General features: G+C 48.6%; 1 protein-coding gene across 2 annotated transcripts in view; it reads left to right on the top strand.

Moving 5' to 3' along the window:
* Positions 1 to 26028, top strand: part of DNAH2 (dynein axonemal heavy chain 2) — a 3497426-nt gene that overhangs the window by 2722581 nt on the left and 748817 nt on the right. For both annotated transcript variants that reach the window (XM_078670326.1, XM_078670327.1), the window contains one exon: positions 20121 to 20237. In XM_078670326.1, coding sequence (XP_078526452.1) covers positions 20121 to 20237 — 117 coding nt within the window. The remainder of the gene's footprint in view (positions 1 to 20120; positions 20238 to 26028) is intronic.

Genomic DNA, 26028 nt, shown 5'->3' with positions numbered 1-26028 from the left:
CCAACCGGTTCCCGCGTCTTCTCTTTGCTCTTCCTCGGTGCTCTGGCGTCCTGTTCCTCCTTCCGCGCTCACACAACCTGAACTCTCACCCTGCGCGCATTTAATTGGTTTGTGCTCGTCTCTTCCGGGGCACGGGGGCGGAACTTCCAGGTCCTGCCGGTGTACAGCGTTCTCCTGTGAAAACACAGGAGATGAATAGGGACGTGGTGGCCGTATTTGTGACTGTGATCCCCCTTGTCTCCGGGTAAGTCGGGGTCCTTCTCACACTTGCATAGATGTCTCAAATTCTATAAAGACAAAACAAAGGACATACGCACATCAGACAATCTATTTGTATCATTTGCACAACTGTGAAAAGGCCAAGCCCTGTCAAATCAGGGACTAACTAGTTATCTCTACGCCTCTATTGCTTTGTGTCATGCCAAAGCCAATCTTCCTCTCCAGGGAAGAGTGAGGGTGTATTCCACCAAGGGCATGGCTTGAACAGCAGCACTGTATGCTGGGGGCCTTTGAGAGACATCTGCCATGCAGCCACTTGGAGGAGCAGGCATATGTTCTTGAAGCATTACTGCTTAGACATGGCAGCTGAAGCTGATGAAGCAGTGGGACAGGCAGTCCTGAAAAACCTCTTTCAATAAAGGTGAGGCTGCCTACACTGTTGTAGTTAAAAATTTGTACTGCTTGCTATTCTGATTCAAGAATGTGAATATATATATATATATATATATATATATATATATATATCAAAAGAAACATTCCACTCCATCAAAGAAGAAGAGGCATGTACTCGAGGTAGGTAGGAATAGGGCCCATTTATTGTAGTTTAGGTCTCCCTCGACCCCGCATTAGCTGAGATACGCTTTTCGGCTGCGCAGCAGCCTTTATCAATCTATTTGGCGCCATCAGAGTTTCAATTTAAATAACCCTGCCCCCCATTCATGCATGAATAGGCATCGAAGACAGACTGTGTGGTTGTGACCAAATGCTGAATGCAGCTATTTGACTGGTGTAATTTAAACAGGAAATGTCACTGGTGAACCATAATAATTGCATGATAAATGAAATGACAAATGCAACACGATTATAAATATAAATAACAGGGTAATACATTATCCAAATGTTTCACCTTCAATTCAAATATAAGCTGCCTACCATTATATGCCTTGAAAAGATATGACAATATCTCTCCTGCCTAAAATAAAATAAAAGCATGTCATGATGACTGGCAGGGTTTCATTTGTTTGTTTAACATCATAGCGCAAACTCTCTATTTAAAAACAAAATGCCCATTTTGTATTGAATCAAGAAATGATTTAAAAGATGCATGCTATGAATAAAGCCATGCTGCCTATGTTTATTACAGTTCTATAGTGAGACATCATATGCTCCGATTTGAAAAAGGAAAAATATTTCGGCAGGCATAGCAAAAACAAGCTGTGACATAACTTGCAAGTGCATGTTGAATTTAACCGCACAGGAAAACACATTCAACTATAGAGAAGAGCCAATCAGCTGCCACCTCCCTCTAGAACCTTCCTGTCAGGAGCCTCAGTCCCTCAGATTTTCTACCGCATGTTGTGCTAAGGGAGTCTCCTCTGAGCTCTGCTCAGATTCTGTGTTTTTTCACTTCATTAAATAACTTGGTTGTTAAGGATTCTTTCTACTATGGATTATCTACAAATACATTCTTTAAAAAGGGTCTGGTAAGGAGCACTAAGACCAGAAAGGAGGTTTTTTATTTTCTCCAGTGACAGTGATGAGGCGTTGACCTTAACATCTAGGAGATCTCAAAAGAGAAGAAAATCTCCTCAAACTCATTCCTCAGGGGAACGTCCTGAGAAGGCCCTCAAAAAGACCACTCATGGGTCTTCTGGGCGCAGTTCTTAAAAATCTCCTCACTCTGTGGAAAAGGAGAGTAAAGGACTTGCTTTTGGAGAAAAATCATGTAAAAAAGACGACTTCTGAGCCGTCAAAATCACCTCCTCTGATCATAGGACCCTTCAGGAAGGCGTCTTCTATACCTCCTGAGGTAAAGACTAAGAAGCCAACATCGTCAACAGGATCGTCGACGAAGAAACCATCATCGTTGCCTATTACAGCCTCTTCGTCTACGATGGCCTCGTTGATTTTTATGTCCGCCTGCGAGAACTGAGGTCTGGTAATCTCGCTCTTGCTAAAATCTAACGCATAAAGAAAGTCAGATCTGAAGGCCACTCTTTTTCATACCAGGCAGCCGTTCATTGGAATCAACTCCCTTTACCTACGACCATATGGGGTTTAGGAAAAAACTGAAAATATATCTATTCAGGACTTGACTGCTCGTGTCCCGATAAGTTTCTTCTCAATAGGGGTTAGCTATCTTAGCGCCGTGATATCCCTCTGGATGAGTGTTGCGTGTTATAAGTAAATTAAATTTTATATGCGACCCTCCCTTCTTCCCGGTCACAGGATCATTGTATTGTATTCCCACACTTGTGCTTTGAAATCTAAGCTATAATGGTGAATAGGGGTGCTTAAGCTTCCACCTCATTGGCTGAGATTTGGGTTCTTTCAAATGCGGTGGGTGTGTTACTAAACATACTGTTTTGTTTCATGCCTGTGGCCTTTTTGCATTAGATACTATATGTTGTATATTTTTATTCAGTATACTGCTATTTTAATGTACCGGGGATCCCCAGCCTGACGACAGGGAATGATTCAAGCTTGTGAATGCATAAAAGATACTTGTGAGAAAGTGCTCTCTTTCTGCATGGTTGCCCCCACTTTTTGCTGAACTGCTGATGTACTTTGACTGAGTGTACCCTGGGCTCCTGCTAACCAGGTACCCAGGGCCTATGTTCTTTCCCTAAAACTGCATTGAAGACAAAACCCAATTGGCACTCTCTTGCCACAGGTCAGCCCCTGGTAAATGAACCCCAGGTACCCAGGGCAATCTGACCAGGTAAGGCCTCTAAGGGCTGCAGCACTTATTGTGCCACCCTTAGAGTCCCTGTGCCTTTACACTCACACACTGCCTTTGCAGGCTGCGTGTTTCGTTGCAGAACAAAGTGAAGAATCGACATGGCACACATCCCTGTGCACCATGCGTACAACCCACTGCCCTGTCATAGATCAGTCAACCCTCTAGCTGGGTGCACTATACCAGTAGTGAGGGTACAGGTGCATGAGCCCTGTACGTGATGACAGTACCCCTACAGTGTCTAAACCAATTCTGAGACATTGTAAGTGCAGTGCTGCCATTAACAGTATATGGTGCTGGGAGTGTGTAATTTAGAACTCCACAGTACCATAAGGGCTGCACTGAAAACTGTGAAGTTTAGTATCAAACTTCTCAGCACATTGAACCCACACTGATGCCAGTGTGCGATTTATTGAATAATGCACACAGAGGGCATCTTAGAGATGCCCCCTGAAAAACAACCCAACACTAGTGTCCAGGCTGAGAGGCTGTTTCAGCTGCCACCATCAGACATGTTTCTGTCCCCTGGGTCGAGAGCCTGCTGCTCTCGAGGGCCTGAAACAATGCACAATCTGCGACGAGGTGCTAAGCCTCCTCCCCCAGGATGAGACGGGTCCACGAAGGGGAAGCTTCCAAGGCCTGCTGCCTTTGTGAGCTTCCCCAGGTGTATTGCTGCTTGCAGGAACTGGCCCCAACCAGTTCTGACCCCCACTTTGGGTGGAAGAATCGGGGTTAATAACAAGTGAGGATGAGAGGTGTGCCCACGCTTGCTAACCCCACCCCTCAGGAGGGGGCAGCTAGGTGAAGCACATCTCTCAGTCCCACCATCTTGCTGATGGGGGGCCCCAGCCAACCAGAGTGAGGCATATGCCCTCCTCCTACTGCAGGGTGGCATAATGGGGAGTGTACCCACCCCAAAACAGAGACCCATTGGTCCCAAACTTTACTTGAAGTATGCAAAATGTGGCCTAACCCTCAGGACACTAATTATTTAATCTTGTTGTGACAAAGGTACGGGATTGTTCAAATTTTACAATACCCAGCTCGTGTGTAATCCACTTATATGCTCCAATCGTAGTGTCATTTATAAAGTGTATAAAACTACGTCAACTACCATCCAGGAAACCCACCATACATACAGTGAAAAATATGTGAAAAGCGAGAGAGAGTCCCTCACGGTAGAACCGCCAATAGGGTTGCTGGTTGGCTATTTCTAGTGTACCCAATTATCATCATAGGCAACTCTCTCTCTTATAGTGGAAAGGAAAAGACAGGAGAAGAAAAAAGAAAAAGACTAAACAACAAATAATAGTGCTTTTTCTCCACGGAAGCCAAAAGGCATTCTGGTTACTCGTGTCGTAGTGAGGTGAGACAAACAACACTTAATATTGTACACCTTAACAACCCCAGTGAGAAATAAAAAGGGTTTCTCACCATTAAAATTAAAGAGCTAGCTGGCCACTCGTAATTTTATTCTGGGCTGCACGCTCTCTAAATATAAAAGAGGTTCACACTAAACCTATTCCAGTTTAGATGTCACCAACATGTTTCGTTGCTCTATTTTGTGCAACTTCTTCAGGGCAAACGGGGGTTGTCTTCTCATGCTTCCACTTCTATATTTACAACACCTGGGGGCTGCGTCATGCCAGCGTACCTGCAACCCTCTCACTTAGGACCACCGTGTCAATTGATCACGTGTCCTTCTGAATACCATCTGCAGTCTGGTCTTTACAGCCGCTGCACACCAGCGTCGTAAAATCAACACCACCGATTGGAGCATATAAGTGGATTACACACGAGCTGGGTATTGTAAAATTTGAACAATCCTGTACCTTTGTCACAATAAGATTAGATAATTAGTGTCCTGAGGGTTAGGCCACATTTTGCATACTTCAGTTTGAGTGGGGGGCGGCCTCTTTCCCTCGTTCTCCGTTTTTTCCCCCTTGGCTCCCAGTATTTTGACCCAAACTTTACTTACCTGTAACACCCCTAAATCAAGTTTTTACGGAAATCCCCGAACTTTGCCTCCTCAGACAAGAACCAACTACAAGAAGAAGAAAAAGAAGATGGACCGAACAGCCGTGCTGAAGCTAAGAAGAGGAGGACACCCACTGACTTGGCCCCAGCCCTACCGGCCTGTCCCCACATCGAACCTGCCGAAGCAAAATTCCGGTGTGGCCTGCAGCCAGCAACCTCAAGAACCTTGAGGACCTGCCCTGCCTTCCAAAGAAAAGACTTTGTCTCCCGTGAACACCGGATTTGTTCACCACAGACTCAAGCTCCGTCGAAATCCTCGAGTCTGCACCACTTCTGCACCCGTCGTCCACGGCCCGAGTGGCCCAACACCACGAGGACGTCTCCCCGGCGATCCTGACCCGGCATCCAGAGATCCCTGACCTGCGTCAAGCCTCCAGCCGATGATAACAGCATAAATCCGGAAGGTCCCCCAGCCGCGACCAGGAGCTGGTAAGAAGATCCAACCCTAAAAGACACCCCTGCACCCGATGCCCTACGGCCTTGGGTGGCCCAACCGATGATGTCTAACCAACCCCAGCATCCCAACTTACCTTTCCAAGTGATGGTCGCTCCCAGTAGACCTTCATCACCGAGGCTGCAGCGTGTCTGCAAACCGGAGAAACCCCATTGAAAATAACAGGACGCCCTACGCCAAAACAGCACCTTGCACCTGGCCGCCCTAGTGTCGCTGAGGATGCACCTTTGGGGCTGTCTTGAACCCCCATTTGCCCTGAGCTTAAGTCCAGGAGCTTTGCTCCCACAACCTTGTGGCCCACTTGTAAGCAGCCACCAACCGGAGACCCCCTATCCCCCATTGGATAACATTGGGCTCAGCACTCCGCACCCGGCCGCCCTAGTGCAGCTGAGGGTGCTTTGATAGTGCATCCGTGGCCCTGGGGGACCCCGGAGTCTAACCCCAGAAACCCAACTCCCACAACAAAGTACTTACCTCTGAACGGATAACACTATTTTCTCCCATAGGATAACGTTGCCTGTCTTTCTATGAAAAAGTTTCTAAGTGTGGAGTTGGAAAATGTATGAAAGTCTCTAAAACTGTAACCAAATAACCAAAACGCTTTTACTTACCTGTTTACAGGAAATGTCCCATTGCAGTATCCAGGTATACTGCACTGTGTAAGAAAAGTAATCTGTAAAGATATTTACTTGACATCCCGTTGAAAAGCCAATACAAAGTATATGTACAATATTACAAAGTATTGCATTCACAGTAATTCTACTGTAACCTTACCAAAGTATATATACAACTGCCATTCAAACTGTATTATTACTGCAAATTATAAATCACTTGCCTGTGCCACGTTTTCTTGGTTCTAGGAAATAAAATAACTAAAAGAATATTTGTATACAATTGGTCTGAAGTTCAGTCTTTGACTGTGTGATATCATTTGCTGATTGAGTGTGTACAACAAATGCTTAACACTACCCTCTGATAAAGCCTCACTGCTCAAACATACTACCAGAAAAAGAGAGTAAGGCGCTATTTACTTTTACCTCTGCCTACCTTTGGGGTTCTACTTGACTCTGTTCACATATATCTAATGTTTTTATCTATACTAATATTATAAAGAGAGAGCCCAAACCTTTGAGGCGGGTAAGCTCCGGAACCACAGCGCCAACCGGAACACCCAATACAGCGTTGGAAAGGAGAGTATCAGCAGATGGACATAGGCTATACACCAACCCAACATATACATTAGAAGGGAAAAAGAACATTTGGGAAAAAGTAGTCAGTTGTGGGCGTGTGCGTTGTGCTGGAGGCGTGTGCATAGAGCGATGGGCGTGGCATTCGTCAAAACCCAACCCTGCTGAATTATACCGCTTGCGATGGTCGCTCCATTCGTCAAAACCCAACCCTGCCAAAAGCCAACCCTGCTGAATTATACCGCTTGCGATGGGCGCGGCATTAGTCAAAACCCAACCCTCCTGAATGCTACCGCTTGCGAGAAGCATTGTGCTGGGGGCGTGTGCATAGATCGATGGGGGGCGTGTGCATACAGCGATGGGCGCGGCATTTCTCAAAACAAACATAGATTCCACCGTTTGCGAGAAGCGGAAGTTGCATTTGCAATTAGACGCGAGAGTTGCATTTGGCATTGTTGGCCGTTGACGTCATGTGGTGTGTCTAAGTGGCGCTACAGCGGACAAACTCGTTCGTGGCTGCCATGTCTCATGGATCGGACACACACATTCGCATATTGCGGCAAGAACAACAAACAGAAGAGCACACGCTCAACTTCAGCGGTACCGAACGAGGGCTTCTGAGCGGACGCACAGCAAGTTTTGAAATAAATTTGCCTTGCCTATTACAACCATTGCAGAGATTCTATTTCATCCCCGGACAACGTCGGGGCAGGCAGCTAGTAGTATATACAGAGCCAGATTCCTACAATACTAATGTTGGAGAACTGGAGTTACAGGAAAGTAACTCATTTCTTATTCCACTAACTTCACTAGATTAGGGAATTTCAAATTTTATCTTGAGTGTAATGAAAATGCTGATACTGTAGGTTTGTTGGAAACTATGGATAATTTGGGATTTTCTCTACTGGTCACCAACCTCACTGTTTCGGCGAATCACACACTTGATGGTATTTTCTTGAACGGCCCATCCCTAAGCTATGTCTCCACGTTATCGCTTATTTTGTTGGATCATAAAGGGATGATTTTGAAGCTTGAATCACCAAATCGATGCTTATCCTTATTTAACTTAGGTCAACCGTGGAAAATTTGCACATGGCACAAAATGACATACTAGGAAAGTAGGATCTGCTTTCATGGTTACCCCCACTTTTCGATGGTGTCATACTGTTTTCTGACTACTCTGACTGGGATCCTACTAATCAGGTCTCCAGTCACTGAGATTCTTCCCTAAATTGGCTATTTTGGGTACCTTAGTACATTTCTAATTGGCTGCTGGTGACCCCTCGGAAGTCCCTAGTGTAGGAGAGTAGGGTCTGCAATCCTATGATCACCCAGATTTTTTGCTTTTTGCTGCACTGGTTTACGACTTTCCCTGGCTGTGGGCCTGCTAATCAGACCCACAGCCTAGCTGTTCTCTCTATCCAAATTGTACTCAGGTACTGAATTGGCACTGGGCCCTCTCCAAGTCCCTGTACCCAGGGCTGAGGTGCACCCAGAAGTCTCCCAGGGGCTGAAGCATGTATTGTGCCACCCCTGGATTGACTAACTAAAACTGACACAACTGGCTGCACGACAGCTGGGGCAAGGTGGTGTACTCACCCTTTGCTTTAGATATAGTATACCTATATCTAACCCTAAAATGGACACACAGATCTCCTATCAGTCACTCCTATGGCAGGCCTTAACAATCCTGAAGGCAGAGTGCTTGGAATCGTGTGAGATGGTGCTCTGGCATGAGCTGAGCCTGTCTGCGGCTTTCGGGATCTATCCCTTAGCCGTTTCCATGATATCGCATACCATATACTCTTAAGTGCATTATAATCCTCGCGGTTATGTGCCAACTCTGGTATCGCTTTATCAAAACATGTCGAGTAAGGTGTCATACGAATTGGAATACTAACCCCTCGCCAATTCTGGCGACGGGGTTAGCATTCCACCCTTCTAGAGGGACACGACATGTATGTAACCCCTAACCCCGGTTAAAGTCAGACAGAGCCTTAGCATCCACAAAATGGATGCTGCCACCGAGACACAAGTCTGCCCTCCTGCTGCTGGGAGTCCTCCCAGAGCAGGAGATAAGGACAAAGGGTTTCCTGCCAGGGGCGGTGCCAGCACCGTCCCAGACAGGGTTTTGTGTATTGTAGGTAGGCAGGGCTTTAGAGGAAGGTGACTGCAAGTGGCACCCCGGTGCTCACTGTGCATAGGCCGGCTGAAACCAGTTCCAGGGGCACTCCAGCCCCTGGCCTGGGGAAAGCCCGCCAAGGAAGTGGGTGTAACCACCCCCCTCCTGGTCCCACCCATAGGGCAGGACCTAGTCGCGTGCCAGCCCCCTTTTCCAAGATAAAGGTAGAGACTGGCCCCCTTCCAAATCAGATCATCTTTGAATCCTGAAACTACTTTCCCCGAAAGGAACTCAAGACTTCTTCCTAAGATTTCTCCCTTGTGACTAAGGAGTAGTCACCCTGCATCCGCAGGCACCATCTTAAGAACACTGCGGTCTGCTGCAAGTCTCTCCTCCGGATCAAGACTGCCCAGCTCGACGAGAACCGGCTTCCCTGGCACCTCTGACCTCTACCTGCATCATCAGTCACGCTGAGATTCGTGGGTGTGACGAGACCTCGAGGGACCGGCCATCTTCAAGACTGCACGACTTCTTTCCAGCAAGCCCGCCGAGTGAATTCCTGGTGAGTGCTTTGGGGTCCGAGAAGCCCCGACCCTGAGCAGCTCCAGCACCGAAGTGCAGCCCCCCAGCATCTCCACGATCTGCGTGGGGCCCTTCTGCTTTTTGGCTGCTCACCGCGTTGTTTGGCTACTAGCCCGCTGGCTTGTGGCCTTCCCGACGACGCCCGACGACATTTCTGCTGCTGGTCTGGTTGCTCCAGACTGGCCCTTGCTTCCCTCCATCGGAGAAGTACCCTGGACCCTCCTGGTCCACCCAAGACGCCATTTTAGGTCCACTGCGTGGGCCTTGCATTTGCCAAGACTTGTTGCCCAATCCTGGGTCCAGCGACGTCGACAGCAAGAACCTTCGTGGGACAGCTCGCACCTCCATCCTGGTCGCCGACAACGCCTCCTGGTCCGAGAGACTGCAGAGCCCAGCAGCGCCCACTCACCTGACTGCGGTGACTTCGCCCGGTGCCATCCTGGTGCCCACTTAATCACTGGCTAGTGATTCAAGAACTTGGTCCCCTCTGCTTTCAGGTTTTCTTCTTCCTTGATCCAGGCTTGGATCCATCGAACTTTTCTTCACTGGTCGCCTGCCAGCAACTTCCTTCTTCCAGGCTCCTGGTCCGGCAACGAGATCCCCGACGTCTTTTCAGACCTATGCAGCTGCAGCCCCTGGGCTAGGTAACTTCGGCACTTCGGTGTCCCAGCATAGCCTCACTATCCTAGGGTCAGGATCCACTGTCGTTTTCTTCCTACCAGGTCGGGTTCGCCCGTGAACACTAACTTTGCCTTTACTAGCCTCCATAGACTTTGTCCCGCATCCCGCGTGAGAGTGCACACTCTGCACCCGAGTCCCCTAGGTCTCCTAGAAGTAATCTAACGATTCCCTAGTCAAGTCCTAGCGATTCCAAAGCCTATTAGAACTGTTACTTACCTGCTAGTAATTCGCATTCCACTTTTAAAGTATATGGGTTTTCGTGCCCCTCGGGCATTTGTGTATAACGTGCTAACTTAAGTATTTTCGTAAGAGTTTTGTTGTGTGCCTAGCACCCTGTCCTCATAAAGAGTACAGGGTTGTTGTGATTCTAATAAATACACTGTTTATTTTCATAACACTTGTGTGGTGTCCTTTCACTGGGTGTTCAAGGGGTAATGTGATGGTAAAACAGCTGGCTTAACACGCCCTCTAGAGTCTTAGCCTTAGACTGCTCGTATCCATGCTACTAGGATAGCTGGTCTATAAGGTTGACTTACAACCAATCATCAATAAGGGTTGTTTGGACTGATATATAGTGATCACTAGAATAGTGAGCACTGCACATCAGGCCAACTTCTCACATTGGTGAGCAGCGGTTGGGATTTGAGCTTGCTGTTGTTTTACCACACATATCCTAAGAATATCTTGTGAAAGATCACATAAGTACTAAAGGTACATATAACTTAGCTTAGAATACTCTGAGTTCTACTGAACCAGCTGTTGTAGCTCCTAGGGCCTAGCACACCCTAAACTACAACTCTAGCAAGGGATCAGTAGGCAAACATATAGTGTAGGTAAGTGCACCACTTACACCTCACTAGAAAAGCATGTCTACCCAGGGAGAATCTACTGAGACTCCCCTGGTCAGTGTTGACCCTCCACAGGTCACTTCAAGATATGCAGCTCTCAGTTTCCAGGAGATGAGACAAATCTGTGTCTCCAGAAAACTGAAGCAGGGGTCTAACCCCACCATTCCCTTTCTGATAGGTCTCTTAGAGACATATGATGCCAGAAAGCTTTCTCAGTTACATGAGAACATGCCAGCCTTAGAGGGAACCTCTGGGGATCCAGATCTCCCCAACATTGCTACTGCAGTTGAGGAGGAGGATCAAGAGGAACTCTCTGGGGATGAGGTAGACAAAGGTCTTGAGGTAGTCAGAAGGCTAACCAGGGCCAACTTAGACTTACTTGGGCTAGGATCTGGGGGACCCCCAGTACTAACCCGAAGTGGGCCTAACCTTGGAGTTAGGAGAGATAAATCTCTTTCTAGGGACTCCAATAGATCTCTGCACTCTAATGCCTCTTCTCAGGGGAGAAGGAATCCTCCACAGAGGAGATTTACTTCCCCTCAGAGAAGGGAGCATGAAGCTAGGATGAGACAAGCTGAACTGAGGATTGAAAGGGAAGAAATTGCCCTGGCCAAAGAGAAGCTTGCCCTGGCAAGAGAGCAGCAGATGAGTGGGTTAGCTCCCACTGGTGGCAGCAATCTCCCAAGAGATAGAGAGAAGGGTTTAGACACTAAACACCTGACTAAAATAGTGCCCCCCTTTAAGCAAGGGGATGATATCCAGAAATGGATGGCTGCTCTGGAGAGGGCCTGCACTGTGCAGGGCATTCCCCAGAGTCAGTGGGCAGCTATACTGTGGCTCTCCTTTGATGGTAAAGGTAGAGATAAGCTCCTCACTACAAGAGTGGAGGATGCTAACAATTACCAGGTCCTGAAGAATACACTGGTTGATGGGTTTGGTTTAACCACTGAGCAGTACAGGTTGCTGTTCAGAGACACCCAGAAAACTCAGTCTCAGGACTGGTCTGATTTTGTGGATTGTGCCACTAAGGCTTTGGAGGGCTGGTTACTGGGTAGCAAGGTTACAGATTACACAGGATTGTATAATCTAATGATGAGAGAACAAATTTTGAACAATTGTCAGAACCAGTTGCTGCACCAGCACCTTGTTGATTCAGATCTGACCTCTCCCCAAGAATTGGGAAAGAAGGCAGACAAATGGGTCAGGACAAGGATCAAGCAGAACCAGAACCAGAACCAGGGTGGTCAGAAGAAAGCAGACCAGAAGGGTAATGTTAAGAATGAGCAAAATGACCAGAAGTCTTCACCAGGTCCCCAACAAACCAAAGAGGGTGGGGGTCAGGCTTCCCAGAAGAAGAAGACTCAGGAAGGCCAGTCAAAAAGGTGGTGCCAGTACTGCAAAAGTAAATCTCACTGGTTTAGTGAGTGCACCAAAAGAGGAGGACAAACTCCTGCCACTACAGCTCCTAAAGCAACTGCACCCCCTAGTACAGTCAGTAGTGGTAGTGTACCTCCCAAGGCATTAGTTGGGTTAACCTTGGGTACTGAGGGGTCTGACAACTTAGTTGGCACACTCACTCAGGCTGTCCTTGTCTGTACAGGGGATATGGATATGTCCCCTGAGATAAGTCCCAATACTTTGGGCAAATACAGGCAGACACCTTTGATTAATGGCAAAATGGCTCAGGCCTATAGGGACACTTGTGCCAGTGTCACCATGGTGACACCTAACTTTGTGGACCCTGGACAGATCATGCCAGGTACTGATTTCCTGGTGACCAATGCCAGCAATGTCACTACTAGTCATAGTGTGGCAATTGTGGCTTTCTCCTGGGGTGGAGTGAAGGGACAAAAGAAAGTTGTAGTCAGTTCAGACCTCCCAGTTGATTGTTTGTTGGGCAATGATTTGGAGTCATCACAATGGTCAGAAGTGGAGCAGAGGACTCACATGGAGATGTTAGGCTTGCCAGCACATGTGCTTGCTGTGACTAGGTCACAGGTCAGAAAATGCCCCACTGAACAGGTGCTGGATCCTGAAATTATGGACCAGACACCTTCCAAGAAGAAGAGCAGTAAGGGTAAGGCTTTGCCTTCCCCCTTACCCCAGGTTGAGGATCAAGTCTCTGAGGAGGCTGATCTGGAAGAGCTGAGGGAAACTGAGCCTAAAGAGCTTGAACTTGATCAAGTTGAGTTTCTGGGCTCAGGGGGACCCTCCAGAGCAGACCTGGGGAAGGAACAGTTGAGCTGCCCTTCCCTTGAACCCCTCAGACAGCAGGCTGCTGCTGAGGCTGCAGGGAATGCCACAGGTGCCCACATGGTATACTGGGAAGATGGACTCCTGTACTCTGAGTCAAGAGACCCCAAGCCTGGTGCAACCAGGAGGCTGGTCATCCCCTTGTCTCTGAGAGGTTTCCTTCTCACCTTGGCCCATGAGATTCCCCTTGCAGGTCATTTAGGTCAGACAAAGACTTGGGACAGGCTTGTCTCACACTTTCACTGGCCCCATATGAATGAGAATACCAAGGAGTTTTGTCGCTCCTGTGTCACTTGCCAAGCCAGTGGTAAGTCAGGTGGCACAACAAAGGCCCCCCTCATACCACTACCTGTGGTGGGGGTCCCCTTTGAAAGAGTGGGGATTGACATTGTTGGTCCAATGGAACCCCAGACAGCATCAGGGCACAAGTTTATACTGGTGGTGGTGGACCATGCCACCAGGTATCCTGAAGCTATTCCCCTGAGGACCACCACAGCCCCTGTGGTGGCAAGAGCCCTAGTTGGAGTGTTCTCCAGAGTGGGTTTTCCAAAGGAGGCCGTCTCTGACAGAGGTACAAACTTCATGTCAGGATATCTGACTGCCATGTGGAAAGAGTGTGGTGTGAACTACAAGTTCACCACACCCTATCATCCACAATGCAATGGGCTTGTTGAGAGATTCAACAGGACCCTCAAAGGGATGATTCATGGACTACCTGAACCTCTTAGGAGAAGATGGGATGTCCTGATCCCCTGCCTCTTGTTTGCTTACAGAGAGGTCCCACAGAAGGGGGTTGGCTACAGCCCTTTTGAGCTTCTGTATGGGCATCCTGTGAGAGGACCCCTGTGTTTGGTGAAGGAAGGATGGGAGAGACCTCTCAAAAAGCCTGCAACCAACATAGTGGACTATGTACTTGGTCTCCGCTCCAGGTTGGCTGAGTACATGGAAAAGGCATCTAAAAACCTTGAGGCCAGCCAGGAACTTCAAAAAGCTTGGCATGACCAAAAGGCTGTTCTGACTGTATACCAGCCAGGACAGAAGGTGTGGGTGCTGGAGCCAGTGGCCCCAGCAGCTCTGAAAGACAAATGGTCTGGGCCCCACACCATCATTGAGCAAAAGGGAGAGGTTACCTACTTGGTGGACCTTGGAACTCCCAGGAGCCCTCTCAGAGTGCTCCATGTTAACAGGCTCAAGGCATATGTTGACAGGAAGGACATGAGCTTGCTCATGGCCACAGATGAGGGACAGGAGGAAGAGAGTGACCCTCTCCCAGACCTGCTCACTCAGAATCCTGATGATGGGTCAGTTGATGGTGTTGTCGTTTGTGGCAGCCTCACTGAACATCAGCAACAGGATTGCAGGCAAGTTCTGCAATCCTTCAGACATATGTTCTCTCTGACACCCAGCCAAACTGATTGGTGTACCCATGATGTTGACACTGGAGACAGTCTGCCTGTCAAGAGTAAAATCTACAGACAGCCTGATCATGTTAGGGACTGCATCAAAACTCAAGTGCAGAAAATGTTGGAACTGGGAGTCATTGAGCCCTCAGATAGCCCTTGGGCTAGCCCAGTAGTTCTAGTGCCAAAGCCTCACACCCAGGGTGGTAAGAGAGAGATGAGGTTTTGCGTAGACTACAGAGGCCTCAATGCAGTCACTAAGACTGATGCCCACCCAATACCAAGAGCAGATGAGCTTATAGATAGATTGGCTTCTGCCAACTTCTTAAGCACATTTGATTTGACAGCTGGGTATTGGCAAATCAGGTTAGCTGAGAAAGCCAAACCCAAGACAGCATTTTCTACCCCTGGAGGGCATTATCAATTTGTGGTAATGCCCTTTGGACTGAAAAATGCACCTGCCACCTTCCAAAGGTTGGTGAATCAAGTCCTCACTGGGCTGGATGACTTCTGTGCAGCATATCTGGACGATATTGCTGTCTTTAGCTCCACCTGGGAGGATCACCTGGCCCACCTGAGGAAAGTGTTAGAGGCTCTGCAAAAGGCAGGCCTCACTATCAAGGCCACAAAGTGCCAGATAGGGCAGACACAGGTTGTATACCTGGGCCACCTTGTAGGTGGAGGCCAGGTTCAGCCACTGGAGAGTAAGATACAGGCCATCAAGGACTGGACTCCTCCAATCACCCAGACTCAGGTTCGAGCTTTCTTGGGCCTGACTGGGTACTATAGGAAGTTTGTCAGAAATTATGGGTCCATAGTGACCCCCCTTAATGACCTGACAAGCAAGAAGATGCCAAAGAAAGTTCAGTGGACAGCAAGCTGTCAGAAAGCATTCAATGACCTAAAGCAGGCCATGTGCACAGCACCTATCCTCAAGAGTCCAGATTACTCCAAGCCATTCATTGTCCAAACAGATGCTTCTGAGTTGGGTGTGGGAGCTGTTCTGTCTCAACTGAATTTTGATGGTAATGATCAGCCTATTGCTTTCATTAGTAGAAGGTTGACACCCAGAGAGAAAAATTGGTCAGCTATTGAGAGGGAGGCCTTTGCTGTGGTCTGGGCCCTGAAGAAGCTGAGGGCCTACTTGTTTGGCACTCACTTCACCATTCAGACAGACCATAAGCCCCTCTTGTGGCTAAATCAGATGAAGGGTGAAAACCCCAAACTGCTTAGGTGGTCCATTTCCCTACAGGGGATGGATTTTACAGTGGAGCATAGACCTGGGACTGATCACAGCAATGCTGATGGGCTCTCCAGGTATTTCCACTTAGAGCAAGAAGACTCACCTGGTCAAGGTTAGTTTATTGTCCCAAAGTTTGGGGAGGGGTCATGTAGGAGAGTAGGGTCTGCAATCCTATGATCACCCAGATTTTTTGCTTTTTGCTGCACTGGTTTACGACTTTCCCTGGCTGTGGGCCTGCTAATCAGACCCACAGCCTAGCTGTTCTCTCTATCCAAATTGTACTCAGGTACTGAATTGGCACTGGGCCCTCTCCAAGTCCCTGTACCCAGGGCTGAGGTGCACCCAGAAGTCTCCCAGGGGCTGAAGCATGTATTGTGCCACCCCTGGATTGACTAACTAAAACTGACACAACTGGCTGCACGACAGCTGGGGCAAGGTGGTGTACTCACCCTTTGCTTTAGATATAGTATACCTATATCTAACCCTAAAATGGACACACAGATCTCCTATCAGTCACTCCTATGGCAGGCCTTAACAATCCTGAAGGCAGAGTGCTTGGAATCGTGTGAGATGGTGCTCTGGCATGAGCTGAGCCTGTCTGCGGCTTTCGGGATCTATCCCTTAGCCGTTTCCATGATATCGCATACCATATACTCTTAAGTGCATTATAATCCTCGCGGTTATGTGCCAACTCTGGTATCGCTTTATCAAAACATGTCGAGTAAGGTGTCATACGAATTGGAATACTAACCCCTCGCCAATTCTGGCGACGGGGTTAGCATTCCACCCTTCTAGAGGGACACGACATGTATGTAACCCCTAACCCCGGTTAAAGTCAGACAGAGCCTTAGCATCCACAAAATGGATGCTGCCACCGAGACACAAGTCTGCCCTCCTGCTGCTGGGAGTCCTCCCAGAGCAGGAGATAAGGACAAAGGGTTTCCTGCCAGGGGCGGTGCCAGCACCGTCCCAGACAGGGTTTTGTGTATTGTAGGTAGGCAGGGCTTTAGAGGAAGGTGACTGCAAGTGGCACCCCGGTGCTCACTGTGCATAGGCCGGCTGAAACCAGTTCCAGGGGCACTCCAGCCCCTGGCCTGGGGAAAGCCCGCCAAGGAAGTGGGTGTAACCACCCCCCTCCTGGTCCCACCCATAGGGCAGGACCTAGTCGCGTGCCAGCCCCCTTTTCCAAGATAAAGGTAGAGACTGGCCCCCTTCCAAATCAGATCATCTTTGAATCCTGAAACTACTTTCCCCGAAAGGAACTCAAGACTTCTTCCTAAGATTTCTCCCTTGTGACTAAGGAGTAGTCACCCTGCATCCGCAGGCACCATCTTAAGAACACTGCGGTCTGCTGCAAGTCTCTCCTCCGGATCAAGACTGCCCAGCTCGACGAGAACCGGCTTCCCTGGCACCTCTGACCTCTACCTGCATCATCAGTCACGCTGAGATTCGTGGGTGTGACGAGACCTCGAGGGACCGGCAATCTTCAAGACTGCACGACTTCTTTCCAGCAAGCCCGCCGAGTGAATTCCTGGTGAGTGCTTTGGGGTCCGAGAAGCCCCGACCCTGAGCAGCTCCAGCACCGAAGTGCAGCCCCCCAGCATCTCCACGATCTGCGTGGGGCCCTTCTGCTTTTTGGCTGCTCACCGCGTTGTTTGGCTACTAGCCCGCTGGCTTGTGGCCTTCCCGACGACGCCCGACGACATTTCTGCTGCTGGTCTGGTTGCTCCAGACTGGCCCTTGCTTCCCTCCATCGGAGAAGTACCCTGGACCCTCCTGGTCCACCCAAGACGCCATTTTAGGTCCACCGCGTGGGCCTTGCATTTGCCAAGACTTGTTGCCCAATCCTGGGTCCAGCGACGTCGACAGCAAGAACCTTCGTGGGACAGCTCGCACCTCCATCCTGGTCGCCGACAACGCCTCCTGGTCCGAGAGACTGCAGAGCCCAGCAGCGCCCACTCACCTGACTGCGGTGACTTCGCCCGGTGCCATCCTGGTGCCCACTTAATCACTGGCTAGTGATTCAAGAACTTGGTCCCCTCTGCTTTCAGGTTTTCTTCTTCCTTGATCCAGGCTTGGATCCATCGAACTTTTCTTCACTGGTCGCCTGCCAGCAACTTCCTTCTTCCAGGCTCCTGGTCCGGCAACGAGATCCCCGACGTCTTTTCAGACCTATGCAGCTGCAGCCCCTGGGCTAGGTAACTTCGGCACTTCGGTGTCCCAGCATAGCCTCACTATCCTAGGGTCAGGATCCACTGTCGTTTTCTTCCTACCAGGTCGGGTTCGCCCGTGAACACTAACTTTGCCTTTACTAGCCTCCATAGACTTTGTCCCGCATCCCGCGTGAGAGTGCACACTCTGCACCCGAGTCCCCTAGGTCTCCTAGAAGTAATCTAACGATTCCCTAGTCAAGTCCTAGCGATTCCAAAGCCTATTAGAACTGTTACTTACCTGCTAGTAATTCGCATTCCACTTTTAAAGTATATGGGTTTTCGTGCCCCTCGGGCATTTGTGTATAACGTGCTAACTTAAGTATTTTCGTAAGAGTTTTGTTGTGTGCCTAGCACCCTGTCCTCATAAAGAGTACAGGGTTGTTGTGATTCTAATAAATACACTGTTTATTTTCATAACACTTGTGTGGTGTCCTTTCACTGGGTGTTCAAGGGGTAATGTGATGGTAAAACAGCTGGCTTAACACGCCCTCTAAAGTCTTAGCCTTAGACTGCTCGTATCCATGCTACTAGGATAGCTGGTCTATAAGGTTGACTTACAACCAATCATCAATAAGGGTTGTTTGGACTGATATATAGTGATCACTAGAATAGTGAGCACTGCACATCAGGCCAACTTCTCACACCTAGTATATGGTACTAAGGTACCTACGGCCTAGGTACACGAATGGTCCCCCATGGGCTGCAGCATGTAATATGCCACCCATAGGTGACTCTCCAAACTCTGACTACTGACTGACTGACTATTCTCAATTAAGCTTGTTTTCCTTTGTGTTTTTTGGTCTATTTCCCAGGTCTGTTTCCCACTAGCTAGTTTTAGCATCAAGACTCCTATCGGTATAAGTGCGCTCTACAAATCTCATTTAAATTTTCTTTCAACTGTGTTTCTTTAACAACTTTTCTCTGTATTGGCCTTTCTATAACCACATTTCTGTGTAGGGATTTAGTTAGATCCTTTTTTTTTGTGCTCCAAGATAGAGGGACATACACAGAATGGTCACTTTAGCTGGAGGTCCAGCCATGGTTATACAGTCCTGCATTTTCGAGACCATAGAAGCTCGGTAAAAACACTTTGTGGGTAATGTTTGTCTGGCTTAAGTATAGTGAGAAAGCTAGTGGATCACTAAGCAGGAATTCTGATTTGTACAGCATTGACAGCTTCTTTAAAATCTTATAGCCTAAGTATTGTTAAAAAATATATATTTTCTTTAATACTGTTTACAAAAATATAGTTCCACTCAGATTCATTCTAGAAAATCTACACCCAATAGAGTGATAGTTTTGTGAGCAATATCTAGGCCACTATATATGTATGTCAAAAATTACTTTTGTTATCAGTACGCTGACAAATATCCTCAGCGGCATCAAGTAAAAACTCAGAAGATTGAGACTTTATATGACTCTACAGATACCAGTCCTATCATGATTATGCATTTTTTGGTAAGTCTAGACAGAAGGGTGTGTCCAAGCATACTGCTTTGTACTAGATGGCTTCATATCTCATGTACCCGTCCAACATCACATTTTATGAACCATGTATTGCTACTTTTATAGTTGGAAAGTAGTAATGGAGTGAGGAATTAATGAGAAAGTAAACATTTATTGAGAGACAGCATACCTGCTATTTTTCATAATATATTGCTACTTCTTCTCATGAGTTACCTGGGTTCTAAGTCTTATCTCCAAGATCCTTCTTACACCAACCCGCACGAGTTTGCAAACATGGCACATTGGTTCAGACACCAGGGACACGGGGAGGGGGGCGGGAGAAAACCTAGAAACTGACCACTAATATGTAGGGAGCTCATATGCCACAATGGAACGAGGGGATGCTCCGTGGGGCTGAATACCCAAAAGCGGAGGGGGTTGATACACTGAGCCATCTGTGACTGAGGATTGTACGCCACGTTAAGCGATTAACTGCCGCCCAGCCTCCGGGATGTGGGTTGTACGGCTGTGTAAGTTATGGAAGAAAGCACAGTTGTGGAAGCGATTATGAGACCAAACTGGTGTATAAATGATGTGACCCGCATTACCTCTGCAATAAAAATTGTTTTACAAAAAAAATGAGTTACCTGGGTTCTCCCCATCACAACTTATGCCTTCTTTCTTTCTGTTGACAGATGTATGGCCGTATTTACCGGGTAGTGGAACCCAAGCGCCTCCGCATGAATGCCGCCATGGCCCAGCTGGAGGAAAAGCAAAAGTCTCTATCAGAGCTGCAAGCCAAACTTCGGGAGGTGAGCATTGATCCAGAGTCTCCTCTTACCTGTCTTTTGGTGCCATTCATTACAAAATACCATTAAATTAAATTTAGGTGCACTCTTTCTACAACTTGGAGAGGCAATGGCAAATGCCTTGTTGCTTTTCTTTAATTTTAATTATGTGCAATTTGTAAGTTGCCATTAATTGAGGTACTGTGAAGCTCCTAGAGACATGAAGAGGCCCTCTGCTTAAATAACCAGCTGATCTCTTAGAGTTCCTAGGGAAACAGTAGCAACTCATGAATCATCTCCCCTATAGGAGGTGCTGCTCTCTGTGCAGCTCCTAAGGAAATTAATTTTGTACCTCTTGTTAAGTTACATCTATTTCTGATAGATACATCTGCCGTGTGGATTCCTCACCTTGTGAATATCCCCAGCGTCAGCAACATTCGGAAATTCTTTTCGTAGCTTCGTGCCGACGTGGACTCGGACGTCATAGAGGCACGGCATCGCTCGCGACTCCACTGACGTCACCGACGCCTATATTAGGCCCACGCCGGCGTGATGACATCAGTTCCCTTTTTTCCGCTTTGTCGACGCTAACGGTGTTCTAGGGATCGTCCATAGCTTTTACTGTAACTTTGTTACTCTGTATTGTTAGTATTCCTTTATCTCTTCTTCCATCATGTCTTCGAAGAAGACGGGTTTTAAAGCCTGTGGAGAATGCGGCAAAACCATGTCTATTACTGATCCGCATGAATGCTGTTTATGGTGTCTTAGCTCCGACCACGATGTCGAAGACTGCCGATCCTGAAAAAAGGATGACTCCTAAGGCCCTCCGGGAGAGAGAAGCTAAGCTTATTGTTGCTAAGCTTAAAGGAAGTAAAGAAAAGAAGAAATCGAAATCGCGGACTCGACGCTCGAGGTCAAGATTTCACTCGAGGTCGCGTTCGGATTCATCCTCGGCCCATGCTTCGAGATCGTCAAAAAAGAAGCATAGGAAAAGATCTCATGAATCCCAACATCGTTCAAAGAAGGACTCAGGTTCTAAACCGAAGTCGCAGGTGAAGTTGGTAGAAAAAGAAGTGATGTCTTCGGCTTTAGAAGAACATGACGTCGGAGGTGAGGCGTCGCAAGCAAATTCACCTGGTTCACCGAAGCAAACCACGAATCCGTCTCCGGTTCCATCTCATTCTCCGGATTGGGAGGATGAAGGTGAGGAGGGGATGGTTGGAGAGGGAGAGGCTCCGTTGCCCGAAGATCTATCGACTCCGGTGCACCAGCCTGAAGAGGAGGTCGACGTCGTATCGACTCCACGGCCTCAAGAGCCGCCTGGGGGTTCGTACCCAGCCTTCCCGGCTCCAGGTCAGGATCCGACGCATTTTCTGAATGCTATGTACGGCATCTACTCCAGGGCTATGTACCCCTCTGGGATTCCTGTAGGTCTCACGGGTCCGATGGAATTTGGTCTGGGTGTCCCCCAAACCTATACCCCTGCGCCCTTTATGCCGGCTCCGGCGCCGCATTGGCATCTTCCGACACTGGCGAGGCCTTCGACTCCAAAGCCATCGACGCCGAAGTCGACGACACCAATCCTTCGACGCCGGTTCCATCATCTCTGATGCCGAATCCCGAACGACGTCGTGGCAGTCTTTCTCGGCCGTCGTTGGGCTCGGCGCCGGCTCCGGCTTCGACGGAGTCGACAGTGGATCCGACGGCTTCGAAAGTGAAGCATAGGTCAGAGGCTGATGGAAGAAGAGAGCTATCGTGAGGAGTATTTGGAAGAGGGTGAGCTACAGGATCCTGAGGACCCTTATGAGGATCTTTCGGTGGCCAGTGGTCTTGAACTGTCCCCTGAGTGGGATTTAGTTTCAGTGACAGACGAACCCTCTAAAGATGTGACTCCTTACCACGTTGTAATTAAAAAAGCAGAAAATTTGTTGAACATCGCTTTACCTACTGCTGAGTTCAAATCAAATCTACTCACAGCGGTTCTTCACTCTCCCTCATCGGTGACTGAACCATTGCTGCCCTTTAATGATGCCCTTAGATATCCTATTTTAGAGGTTTGGAAGAAACCATTGTTAACTCCAGCTGTGTCTAGGGCTGTTGCCAGAAGGTACAGGACTGCTCCAGATGATCCTGAATTTTTATCCACTCACCCTCTACCTGAGAGTTTGGTGGTACAAGCTGCCTGTTCCAAACGATCAACAGGAGCTTTTCCTTAAGTTCCAGCTGAAAAGGAGTCGAGAAAGCAGGATCAGGATGCTAAAAAGATTTTCTCTTCTGCCAGCATGGCATTAAAGTCCACAAACGCGACCTGTCTGATGGGTCGTTACATTCACGCACTAATGGACACTGTAAAGCAGTTAGTGCCAAAGATACCGGAAGATGATAGAAAGGACTTCCAGGAGGTTATCTCGGACACTCAGGCTGCAGCAAGGCAGGTGATACAGGGTGGTTTAGACACTGCAGATTCTGTGGCGAGGATCATGGGCTCTTTGGTTGCTAAGAGGAGAGCTGCATGGCTGAAATCCTCTGAATTTTCAACTGATGTCCAGTCTGCATTGATGGATCTACCATTCGACAGATCTGGTTTGTTTGGGAAGAAGGCAGATGCTGCTTTAGAACGTTTTAAAGACAGCAGGGCGACTGCTAAGTCGTTGGGCCTTCAGACCAGGGGTACTTTTGGAAGGCGTACTAGAGGATTTAGTAGATCTTTATTTCGATCCTACAAATCTACGCAACAACAACCACAGCAGCAGCAGAACACGTTGTACAGATCTTATAGGGGCAAGCAAAGAGGCCGTTCTCGAGGCCGTCAAATCTCCTCCTCTTCCTCCTCTTCCCCGTCCCAGCCCCCTGCCAATGCAGCAAAGCAGCCCTAGATCCGCCATTCCGGATCATGTGGGCCCAGTGGGGGGCAAGCTTACCCATTTCCTACAAGATTGGGAATTGATAACATCGGATATTTGGGTTCTCAATCTTGTAGGGAATGGGTATGCTCTTCCCTTTCGGGAGTTTCCCCCAAATTACCCTCCTTGCCAGGGTTATTGTTCGGCGGACCACCTGCTTCTCCTGCAGGAAGAAGTACTGGCACTGTTTCGAAAAGGTGCGATAGAGGTGGTTCCAGAGCAGGAAAGGGGTCAGGGGTGCTACTCCCGGTATTTCCTGATCCCCAAAAAGGATGGCAGGCTTCGGCCAATTCTGGATCTCTGGATTTTGAACCTTTACCTGAAACAGGAAAAGTTCAAGATGCTCACTCTTGCACAGGTTCTTCAAGCGCTGCTAGAAGAAGACTGGATGGTGTCGATCGACTTGCAGGATGCGTATTTTCAAATTCCCATCTTGAAGTCGCACAGAAAGTATCTCCGTTTTACGGTTGGGTCGCAACACTACCAGTTTGCGGTCCTTCCGTTTGGTCTTACTACTGCGCCTCGAGTCTTCACCAAGGTGATGACAGTGGTGGCAGCACATCTCAGGAGGTCCGGGATACCTGTATTCCTGTATCTGGACGACTGGCTGATCAAAGCGGAGTCGCCGGAGAAGGTGCTCCATCATCTGCAAGAGACAACTCCGTTATTGCACAAGTTGGGTTTTTCGATAAATGTACCCAAGTCTCACCTGGTGCCCTCCCAGCGCAACCTGTTCATAGGTGCGGTACTGGACACTACTGTTTGTCGTGCATTCCCTCCACCTCAAAGGATTCGCGACATTCAGGAAATTATTCCTTTGTTCTACAATGGAGCGGTCGTTCCAGTCCTGAAGGTTCTTCGCCTGCTCGGTCTGATGGCTTCTTGCATTCTGTTGGTCAACCATGCACGCTGGCACATGAGGGCACTCCAGTGGTGCCTCTGCAGGCAGTGGTATCAGCACAACGGAGATCTCAGGGAGTCAGTGAGGATCTCCAGAGAAACTGCAGTGGATCTGTCTTGGTGGAGCGTGGAAGGCAATCTGTCGCAAGGGAAGCCTTTTCAACTTCCTCCATCGGTGGCCACGGTAATAACAGATGCATCCACTCTCGGGTGGGGTGCTCATCTGGGCTACCTGGAGGTCAAGGGTCTTTGGTCTCCAGAGGAAAGGTTGCTTCACATCAACCTTCTGGAATTGCGGGCGATACGTTTGGCACTCAAGGCATTCCTCCCTTCCCTTTGCGGTGTGTCAGTGCAAGTCCTGATGGACAACACGACCGCGATGTGGTACATCAACAAGCAGGGAGGAGTGGGGTTGCAGTGTCTCTGCAGAGAGGCTCTGCGTCTCTGGTCCTGGGTTCAGGACCTTCAGATTTGTCTGATGGCAAATCATCTGGCCGGAGTTCAGAACGTTCGTGCAGACAGTCTCAGTCGGCAGTTCTCTGCCGACCACGAGTGGAGGCTTCATCCGGAGGTAGTTCGTCACGTCTTTCGGACGTGGGGGACTCCTCGGGTGGACCTTTTTGCCACTCAAGAGAATGCTCACTGCCCGTTATTCTGCAGTCGCCAGTATCCGATGCATGGAGCCTTGGGGGACGTGTTTCAGTTGAATTGGAGCTCGCAACTCCTTTACGCGTTTCCTCCCATACCTTTGATTCCTCGGGTTCTGAGGAAAATTCGCCAAGACCGGGCCCAAGTCATATTGGTCGCCCCGGATTGGCCAAGAAGGGTGTGGTACTCAGACCTTCTCCACCTCTCCTCTCACCCGCCGCTCCGTCTCCCTCACAGGGCAGATCTCCTCTCCCAGATGGAGGGGCAGGTTCTAGACCCCCACCTCCAGACCTTACACCTTCATGCCTGGAGATTGAACGGGGCAACCTGAGTTCTTTTTCTCTCCCGCCTGACGTGGTGGATGTCATCTTTTCAGCCAGGCGTGACTCCTCTAAGTCCACCTATTCTTATAGGTGGTCAAAATTTGTCATTTGGTGTGGGGAAAAATCTATAGACCCTTTGAGAGCCCATTTGTCCAGTTTGCCTTTTCTCTGGCGCAACAGGGGCTTGCTGTTGCCACAGTGAAGGGCTATCTTTCAGCGCTGTCGGCATTTCTTTGTTTGCCTGACCAGCCATCTCTTTTTAAATCTCCTGTGGTTTTAAGGTTTTTGAAGGGCCTCACGAATAAGTTCCCTCCTACTCCTTTTATTGTGCCTCAGTGGGACTTAAATCTTGTTTTGACCTTTCTGATGGGTGCTCCCTTTGAGCCTCTTCACAAATGTCCTATGAGGCTTTTGACTCTTAAGACAGTTTTCCTCGTTGCAATAACCTCGGCAAGGAGGGTAAGTGAGCTTCAAGCTCTTAGTTCCAAGCCCCCTTTCTTGTCCATTCATGCTGATCGAATGGTTCTTAGGACCAGGGCTGCTTTTATGCCTAAGGTGGTGACTCCTTTCCACCTTGGTCAATCTGTTACCCTCACTACCTTTTATCCTCTCCCACACCCTTCCAAGGAGGAGGAGAGATTACATCGTCTGGACCCCAAGAGGGCGGTATCTTTTTATCTGGACAGATCTAAAGACTGTCCGTTGGATGACCAGCTCTTCATTGGCTTTGCTGGCAGCAAGAGAGGAAGAGCGGTCCATAAAAGAACTTTATCAAGATGGATTGTCCTCTGTATAAAGATCTGATACTCTTTGGCCGGTAAGGAACCTCCAGAGGGTATAAGGGCTCATTCTACTAGAGCTAAGTCGTCAACCTCTGCATTGGCTAGAGGTGTTCCTGTAGAGGATATTTGTAGGGCGGCAACTTGGTCTTCCCTCCACACTTTCGCGAAGCATTCCTGCTTGGATTCCGAGGTGAGGAGGGACGGTCACTTTGCACGCTCTGTTCTCCAGGATTTCTTGGTCTAGAAGAGTGGACACCCT

This window comes from Lissotriton helveticus, chromosome 12 (assembly GCF_964261635.1).
Source record: "Lissotriton helveticus chromosome 12, aLisHel1.1, whole genome shotgun sequence".
Taxonomy (NCBI): Eukaryota; Metazoa; Chordata; class Amphibia; order Caudata; family Salamandridae; genus Lissotriton; species Lissotriton helveticus.
The sequence above is the reverse complement of the archived record's forward strand: the minus strand, read 5'-3'. Positions and strand labels throughout refer to the sequence as shown.